Consider the following 9,158-nt stretch of genomic DNA (forward strand, 5'->3'; position numbering starts at 1 on the left):
AGAATGAGCGTAGCAGTTTCCTGAAAGGGCCCCTGTCACTTTGAGACAGACGCTCACTCCTCGGGTGGGGGTGTGTGTGTGCTGGTTTCTCTGCAGGCAAGGTGGCTTTGATGGGTCATATGCCACTAGCTCTCACAGTGGCCTCGGTCCCCTCTCCTCCCTCTTAACGTCCCGCGGCGTGCTGGGCATTGCCTCTGTCTCCGGGTGCGAGGGGAGCCCGCTCCGTCTGCAGCTCCCGCAGGCTTGATTCCATCCACTTACAGACTGCGGGGAGGCGCCTGCTTGGGGGTAGTGCAGAGCCCTGGGGTCTGCCTGTGCTCTCGCCCAAGAAGTGAGCCCAGAGGGACCACATGGGGCTGGCACACTGCCCAGCCCTTGTTCCTGCTCCTTGAGAAGAGAGAGGGAGCCAGGCTGTGGTAACCATGGAGCCTTCCTGGAGGAGGCAGGGCTCCGGCAGCCAGCACGTCTCCTCTCCTGCGGAAGCACACCCTCCCCAGGGACTCCGGGGACACCACCTGCCCCCTCGTGAACTGTGCCACCCCTCTCACTGTCCCCTTTGAAGTACACTGTGCTGCTCAGCTGGGGGAAGTTGTGATTTCTCTTGTTCACATTGTGGTTTATTGGCTATGAAATATAAAAGAAAACTAACGTCTGGTGATTTCCAAGGTTTAGTTTTCTATATACGTTTTACTGAATTTGACTCATCTGTCTTAAGTGTATTGTTCTGTGTCCTTAGGGTGACTTGAGACAGCATCTAGACAAATCTCTGGAGGAGAAGAGTAGCCTAAAGGCTCTTTTGTTCAGCCTGAAAAAAGAAGTAAAAAATGCAGACACTGCAGCTACGTTAAACTTGCAGATTACTGGTGAGTTTGTGGTTTATTTGGTAACGTTATCTGGTGAAGTGTAAGTGTTCAAACACTCATAGGTAGACTTCAGGTCCAGTAAATACTGTAAAATGTCCTGAGGGCCGAGAGACACTCCCACTTGGTCTGAGCAGACCCCTGAAAGCTCGGATGTGGTCTGTGTTGTTGGCAATGCCGTGGACCGGGGAGCCCCCTGCCCGCCTCCCCGAGCATGCACACGGTCACTCCTCTGTCTCCTTGGCTCTTCCCAGCCACGTGGTGCTTTTCCTCTTTGTCACGTTTCTTCCAGAGCCAGGTCACTTTCATTTCCCTCTCTTCACTGTATTTCTATTTTGCCATTTTTACAAAAGTGCACTCGGTATTTCAAGGTCAGATTCTGGGGTTTCAGTGACGGGCTGGTGGTAGTTTGTGTCTTCTGTGAATCTCGTCTGGGTGTAAACCGCCAAGTCGCTGGGAGGTTTTAACTTCGCTGAGGACTGCCCCACCGAGGTCCCTGGGGGTCCAAAAACTTTTCTTAAAGGGCCACGGAGCAGATGTCTCCGGGCTACGGCCCATCACAGGCCCTCTCTGTGGGCTTGGTCCTGGGAGCGCAGCCACAGACGAGACCCTCGCTCTGGGCAGGCGTCTGTGACGCACCTACTCAGGCCTCTTCCGCTGTGTTTATCGGGCTGTTTCGTGGCGTGCTAAGAGTTCGTCATAGTCTCTTCTTTAATTTTCATGTAAAAACTTTCCACTTTTCACCTGTTTCCTGAGATGTCATTGTCCTGTTTCACTTGCTCAGCCTTCGCTTCTCATGAAGCTTTCCTTTGCTGCGAGCTCGTGCCTGAGGCCAGCCGCCTCCTCTCTGACATTCCCATTTCTGACTAAGTTGTTCTTCCATTTCTTGTTATCATTTCTTTTTTTTTTTTTAAGGTCACTTATTTATTTTGAGAGAGACAGTGCGAGTTGGGGAGGGAGACAGAGTCCCCAGCAGGCTCCACACAGCCAGTGCACTGCCCGACGTGGGGCTCGAGCTCACAAACCGTGAGATCACGACCTGAGCTGAAACCAAGAGTCTGATGCTTGACCGACTGAGCCACCCAGGCACCCCTCTTATATCATTCCTTTCTGTCCTCAGCTCATTCTGAAATATCCAGTCCTGGTTTTGATGTGTCCCGAGTGTGGCTTCTTGTTGTCCGGGGGCAACAGCTTTGTGTGGGGTTTGCCTTTAGTGCTCTGTGCTGTTCACTTGCACATGGAATTGGTCCTCTCAGTGTCCAGGAGTACAGCACGCAGCACGTCAAACTTCACAGAGAAGTTCAGCAGCCCCTCGGGGGACTCCCAGGCCTTGTTCACTCTCCCGCTTGCCTCTGGTGTCCTCTCCTGCACGACTTGGGCCCCTCCCCAGCTGTTCCTCTGTGGTACGGCCCTGCTCTGGAAGGGACTGGGCAGGCCAGCCTTGAGGGGCCAGGGTTGCTCCAGTCCCTTCAGACCACACGGGGTCCTCTGGTCTGCCCTCGCTGGGGGAGGCCGAGCCTCTCGTGTCAGCCGCGGGTCCTCAGTTGCCCTGCAGGGATTTCTTGTGAAAATAGGGGACACTTAGCAGCTGCCCCCCTCCTGACTGCTGCTCCTCTCCCACAGATGAAGCCGTGCATGGCTTGTGGCTCTCGTGTTTGGGTCTTGAGGCTGCCTCACCACCAGGTGCCGAAAGGTCGTCTGTGGGACTCCAGTTTTGTCATCTAGTTACTTTTGGTACTAGACTACTATGGGGATTCTGGGGGATGCCAAAACTGTGCCGTCACTGTCTCTTCCCACAGTCCCTTCCACTCACCCTCCAGTGTAAGTGCGGGTGGATGTGGATGCTGAGGAGTGTCGTCCCATCGTAGTGCTTTCGGGAGCCTCTGCCTTTGCTGTGGGAGCCTGCTATCCGTGTCCTCACCGAACCTCTTCCCGTACCTGCCCGCTCTGGCTCTCCTGTTGTCTCTGGACTTGTGTCGTTCCACAGCCATGTGTCTGTGTGTGGATTTATTTGGATCCTGGTTTTGGGGTTTGGGAGCCAAGAAATGATATATTTCTTCTCCTCACAAGTTGGAAGCCCAGAGACAGGAGTCATGTAGATGGAGTCCAAACACACAGTGTGTCACTGATGGGCCTGGGAGCGGAGGACACATCAGAGACCTACGGCCACTGCGGGCCTCTTGGCGCTTGTCCCCGAAGCTTCAGGGCCTCCCCTAGGGCAGAGCTTGCTGCCTGGTGGAAGAGACACCCCTGAAGGCCCTTTCCTGCCAGCACATAGATCAGTGGAGTGAGCTTCCAGCTGGCACCAGGCCCACCTCTGTCTCCACTCTCTACCCTCCATGCGGGGATGTGGTTCCGTGGGTGTCCGGAGGGCAGAGGCCCAAGGCTTTAATCCCAAGGTGATTTTTGAGTTGCTTACAGAAACCGACCTTTCCCAAGCTATATGTCTTTGCTGTCCCAATCCAGTTTCAACTCGAACTATTTTAGCTTTCAGGACATGAAACACTCCAACACATTCAATTTCACTAACTGATGTTACTTTTTTTCTCTTTCAGGACTTGAAACAAGTGTGAAGAGGCTCTCTGGTGAGATCGTGGAGTTGAAGCAGCATCTGGAGCACTACGACAAGGTCTGGGAGCTGACCCGGATGCTGCAGGAGAGCCACAGGTGCCGTCCCCGGGGCGGCGGGGGGGCAAGGGGAGGCAGGGCCGGCCCCAGTGACGGCAGGGTACACGGAGGAGCCGCCCGGTGGCGTCGCAGCAGGCGGGGTTCTGGGCCGCACGCGTCGCCGGTTGACTCAGAGCTCCCCCGAGCTCCCCTTTCTTCAGGAAAAGCGCGTCCCTTCTTGCCGCGGCGTCTGTGAGGGGCGGGTGAGAGCTGCTGAGAGACTCTGGGCTGCCCCAGTCCACCCGGCGTGGTTCCCGTCAGTTCTCCTAGAGCGCGGGGCCTCCCCCTTTACTCCCAGCTGTGTGCTGGGTGGCGAGAAGGGAGCAGGCAGTGTGGGGGCTGTCCAGGCGGAGCCTCAGTTTCTATCCAGAGAAGCGGGTGCAGGGAGGAGGCGTGCCGCTCACTGGGTGGGGTGAGGTGTACTTTGTGGAGGTGCGGAGCTCGAGCCCAACTCCCCCCTACTCCCCCACCTTGGGCTGAGTCCCACACACCTCCCCCGGGCTCGGGTGCAGCACGGCCCCAGGTGGAGCCAGGCTGTGACGCCGGGGGGTCAGCGGGCCCACCCCAAGCGCGAGGTACCGGGGGGAAGGGGCTCCTGGGAGATGAGCTGGAGCGTAGATGGAGCAGCGGAAGGGAGCAGAAGGTAGCCGTCGTGGGTGCGGGGTGGGGGGGACAGGAGAGGCAGGATGGCTCCCAGGACCCGATGGGCCCCCATCCGCAGCACTGTGGGCTCCGTGTGGACGGGGCCGCCGTGCAGCGGGTGGAAGTGGGGGGCAGTGGTGGTCCACGCTGACTTCATCCAGTCTGGGCCTTAGCCTGGCCGGAGCAGACGGCTGGTGCCTGCACAGGAGGTCTGTCGTCGGGGGCATGCGTCTACGGGAAGATGGCCCCGCTCCCATCTATCCCTGGCCGCTGCCGACGGGGGGGGGGGGGGGGGGGGGGGCGAGGGCGCTTCGCAGATGGCCGAGTGGGCAGTACAGGGCCGCTTCTTCCCTGAAGTCCTTCCAAAGGCAACCGTGGTCCACACTGTAAAACCAGGACTCTTCAGTTACGCTATCCGTATGTCAGAATTATTCAGGGAGCCCCTTTACGTTGGACCGGGAGATAGGAATAGGTCAGTCTTTGGATCTGTTCCAGAATGAGAACATTGTTCTGCTAGCTGGGAAGATGATGATGGTTTTCTCAGAAAACAGGTGCGGCTGGAGTAGCGAGGCACCCCTCCGTCGTTCGTTGCCTTCGCCCGTCCGTCCGGGTGCTGAGCCTGCACGTGGCCTGGTGGCCGAGGGCTCGGGTCACGCGTAGCCTCACGCGGTCTGGAGGCCAGGGGCGGATGGCGGGAGCGGGAGCCGGTGGGAGCCGGGAAGGGGTTGGCTGCGGGGACCGGGGCGGACGGGGAGGGCCCCGGCCGGGTGAGGGAGGACGCCGCTGGAGAGGAGGCGGCGGGCGGTGCTCAGGCGTCGCTCCCCCGTGCCCTCCTCCAGCTCCCTGGTCGGCACCAACGAGCACCTCCTGCAGGAACTGAGCCAGGCGCGCGCGCAGCACAAGGCCGAGGTCGAGCAGCTGCACTGGAGCTACAAGGAGCTCAAGAAGACGCTGGGCCTGTTCCCGCGCGGCGGCTGCTAGGCCGCGTCTGCGTCGCCTCCACGCACCTGGTAAACCGCGGAAGCTCTTTTCTACCTGGTACGATTGTGGGGCAGAGCTCTGCCTCCCGTTCATAATCAGCTGAAGTTTTGAAACGTGTTCAGGGCCTCCAGCTCGGTTTTCTAAAACACCCTGAGAAGATGGGATTGATCTGCCTGTAGGCGAGTCTGCGAACAAGGACATGTAGGGGTAGTGTTTGCAGGGAGGTGCTAACCAGGGTGGCTCCCTCTGACTCCATGCTGCTCCTGCTCCTGAGATTGCAAAAAAAAAAGAAAAAAAGGATTAATCCAAGCCCTTCACATGTTTTGAGACAAGACATATTGATGTTTTTTGAGACCAGCATCATTAATTTTCCGTGCAATATCTTGAGATAAAATGCAGTATTTTTCTCCCTAATGTAAAGAGCGTATGTGTGATCATTAAATAATTTTGTGTGACAAGATAAACTAACATTCTAACAAGTGACTTTTTATAAATTGTGACTGAGATTTTCTCACTGAATTCTTTCATGCAGCAAGCTAGGCGCAGGTGGGACAGATACATTCCAAGATTTAATAAAAGTAACACAGTTTGGGGAAACATTAAAAATACCATTTTGTGACATCACTGCCTCACAGTGGAAGTATTTCCCCAGGCGCTCTCTTGCTTACAATTACAGTGCATTTCTGAAAATTAGAGCACACACGGACAAAATACTAGATTTTTAGTTTGGAAACTTGTTATCTTATGTAAATACTTGGCTTCTAGGTAAAACAAAGTACTTTTTTAAACCAAGCCTACTTAATGTATGGAGAAGAGCAGGCAGGCCTACAGGTGCCTGCGCGTGTCGTCGGGCTCTGCCAGTGGCGGTCGGGGGTCGGGCGTTTCCCTCAGGAACCGGGGTGGCCTCCCCGGTTCCCTCCTGTCTGGTCGTGGCTGTGTCCTTTGGCATCAGTTTCTCTGCAACTTAGCAGGAAAGCATGTCACAGCAAATACGGTTTTTGTGGGGCAGTGCAATTTCTTTCATCATACCGTTTTTTTTAATTTATTGAAAAGATTTTAGCATTCAACCATTTTAGGCTTGTTGGAAACGCTCCCCATGCTATTACTTTATGTTCCTCTTGTTTGGGTTTCGTTGAGCTTCTTAGACCTGTGAGTTTATAATTTTCATCAAATCTGGGAAAGGTCTGGCCACCATTTCTTCAACATGGTTATTCGATCCAGCTTCTGTCCCACCCTCCGTCCCGGACCCCAGTTACACCCGGACCACTTGGTAGCATCCCCACGGGTCCCCAGACTTCGGGTCTCTTTCCCCATCTTTTGTTCTTGCCCTCCGTTGGGGTCATTTCTGCTGCCTTGTCATTCTGCAGTTGGGCCTGTGTAGATAATGGATTTTTAATTTCAGAAATTACATGTTTTTAGTTCTAAAATCCCATTTGGTTCTTATTAACTTTGTGTCCCATTATGTTCGTGTTTCACTTAACTCCTGAACCATGTTCTTAACGCCTTTGCTGCAGATAATTTCAGATGATTTCTAGAATGGTCACACTAATGCTCCGTTAGAAGTGTATTAGTTTCTGTCGGTCCATGTTTCCAGCACTTACTGTCAAAGATTTAATGTTTTCATTCTAGAGGGTGTGTGATGCATAGTGTTTTTATAGATAGACTTTATCAGGTTAAAGAAGCTCCTTGTAGTGTTAATTTGCCAAGACGTTTTTTATCGTGAATGGATGAATTTTATCACTTTTTCTGCAGCCATTGAAGATGACCATGTGGTTTTTCTCCTTTATTCTGTTCATGTGGTTAATTACAGTAATTTGCTAATGTAAAAACAACCGAAATTTTCTGGGTTAAGCACAGCCTAGTAATGGTGGGTTTTCCTTTGCAAACATACTGTTGGATTTGGTTACTATTTTGTTTAGGATTTTGTATTCCGGGTACCCCACTTAATATCTGACATTTAATGATTGGAATTCTCTGGGTCTCCACTTCCTCATCCGTAGAAAGGGGTGATAAGTGCCTGCCCCCGCTGTCGTGAAGAGGAAGCGGTAGCTAGAGTCTGGTCCCAGGACCCCGCTGACGCGGCACCGCATGGTGTGGTTGTCGGCTGGGACGGCGACAGGAACCCGTCCTGTCCCCGCGGTGACGCCACCTACGGTCCTCCCTTACGGTACGGCTCTCCTCTGCGTTCGCACCGCCACGCCGTGCCCGTGACGGAAGTTCGGCTGTGCACCCTTCTCTGCTTTCTAGGAGAATTCAGGACAGGTTGTAACTCTCTCTTCCCTGCGTGTGCGATGGAACTTGCTGAGGAAGCCAGTCGGGCCCGAAATGCTCTTTGTGGGAGACTTCTGGCCACGGTTTAGTCCCCTTAGCCCCTTCTCACAGAGCGTCGTCCACCCCTCCGTTCGCCAGCCCCCCGCAGTGGGTTTGGGGCCATGTGGCTCATTCTGAGCGGGACAGAGAAGAGCTGCCGGGCCACCAGAGTGGCCGCCGTCCCCTCCAGAGCCTTGCCGGCGGTGCCACTGACCAGCGGGCCTGTTTCTCTCCTGGGGGCAGAGAGCCCTCCTTGACCTCGGCTAGACTCCGTGTGCGTAAGAAAGGAATGTCACTGTGTCAGCCACTAGGTTTGGGGGCTTTTCTACTTTGCCATTAGTTACTCGGCCTAAGCCCTGGGATGGCGCAGGCTGTCCCTTTCTTCCTGAGTTCTCATAAGGGCTGTATCTCGAATTCGCTCATATTGCCTAATTGTCCAAGTTTTTGGCCTAACAGTCTTTTAATGGCATTTCCACGGCCTCAGCATCTGGAGCTGTGTCCCTAAGGCAGACCCGTCGGGGTGGTGGTTGCTTCAAGCAAGTCCTTGCCGTTCGGGGAAGGGAAGGGACGTGGGTGAGCGATGGCCACGGGTTGCTCCCGACCTCAGGCTCCACCTCCACTTTCAAGCCAAGGACGCGTTGGGGCGGCCCTGGCCGGTGACAGAGCAGGCAGAACACCAGGGCCAGCTGCGGGGCTCTGGCGGGGCCGGCAAGGCTTGGTCCGCACCTGCGTCCTCCCCATGGCACCAGGGCCACCCTGTCCCCCTGGCCATGGTTCATGCTGGTCCATGGCACCGCTTTCTCTCTCACTTCCTCTCCTGCACCACAGCTTCTGTTCCTTTCCATCTTTAGTGGAAATTACTGACACATTCGGCTCTAAAACCTTTTACTTTACCGCTTTTCTCTCTTTTCTCTTGCCATATCGCCTGACATAATCGATACGCTTTTGTTTCTTCTTGTTTTTGTATTCTGTTTCTTCTGTGATTGTCCCCTTCTATACTGTAGCCATTTTCACCTCTGCTGGGTTTGGAAGCTATGCGTTCTTTCTGGCATATTATCACAGCGGGTGTTCATCTAATCAGGGCTTCTGCTCCCCCTGGTAGTGTACGGGAGCCATGAGCATGTACCTCCCTGGGCACCCTTCGGCTTCCATGTGATGGTTTTTAAGGGGTTTTTGGTTTTTGCTTTAGTGTTTTTGTTTTGTTTTGTTTTTGAGAGAGGAGGACAGAGAGAGAGCCAATCCCAACCAAGTAGGCTCCACCCCCAGCACAGAGCCTCACTCTGGGCTAGAACTCACAAACTGTGGGATCACGACCTGAGCTGAAATAAAGAGTCAGACACTTAACTGACTGGGCCACCCAGGCGCCCCAGTGTTCGAGTATTTTAGTGAAATATTTTTTCCCACAGAAAGCATTTATTTACAGGGTTTTTGTATGGTTACTTACTGCCTATTTTTTGAGCCACTTCCCTGCAGACATTCTGTCTGTGGTCATGTTCTTGCTGCAATTAGACTGACTTTTAATGTCTGCTGGTGCAGTTTTCCCTGTTGTGGTCTTAGAATGAATGCCTTTATCTTCAGTTTTGAAAACTATTTCACAGAGGATTTCATGTTGGTACTTACTCGAGGACATCATTGCTATGTCTGGGCCCCCACCCGGGGCTGCACCAGGGCGAGATTGGAACGAGCCTGGGACTACGA

The 9,158-nt window shown here is 54.0% G+C and overlaps 1 protein-coding gene across 5 annotated transcripts in view; it reads left to right on the plus strand.

Annotated features, from left to right (window-relative positions):
• The window catches only part of CEP72 (centrosomal protein 72), a 36,668-nt gene extending 30,897 nt beyond the window's left edge, over window positions 1-5,771 (plus strand). For 4 of the 5 annotated variants that reach the window (XM_060634276.3, XM_060634279.3, XM_060634277.3 and 1 more), the window contains 3 exons: window positions 737-863; window positions 3,416-3,527; window positions 5,009-5,771. In XM_060634276.3, coding sequence (XP_060490259.3) covers window positions 737-863; window positions 3,416-3,527; window positions 5,009-5,150 — 381 coding nt within the window. In that variant the 3' untranslated portion in view covers window positions 5,151-5,771. The remainder of the gene's footprint in view (window positions 1-736; window positions 864-3,415; window positions 3,528-5,008) is intronic. The other variant, XR_009610636.3, reaches the window with a different exon arrangement.
• Window positions 5,772-9,158: the final 3,387 nt, after the last annotated feature.

This window comes from Panthera onca, chromosome A1 (genome assembly GCF_046562875.1).
Source record: "Panthera onca isolate mPanOnc1 chromosome A1, mPanOnc1 haplotype 2, whole genome shotgun sequence".
NCBI classification, from domain to species: domain Eukaryota; kingdom Metazoa; phylum Chordata; class Mammalia; order Carnivora; family Felidae; genus Panthera; species Panthera onca.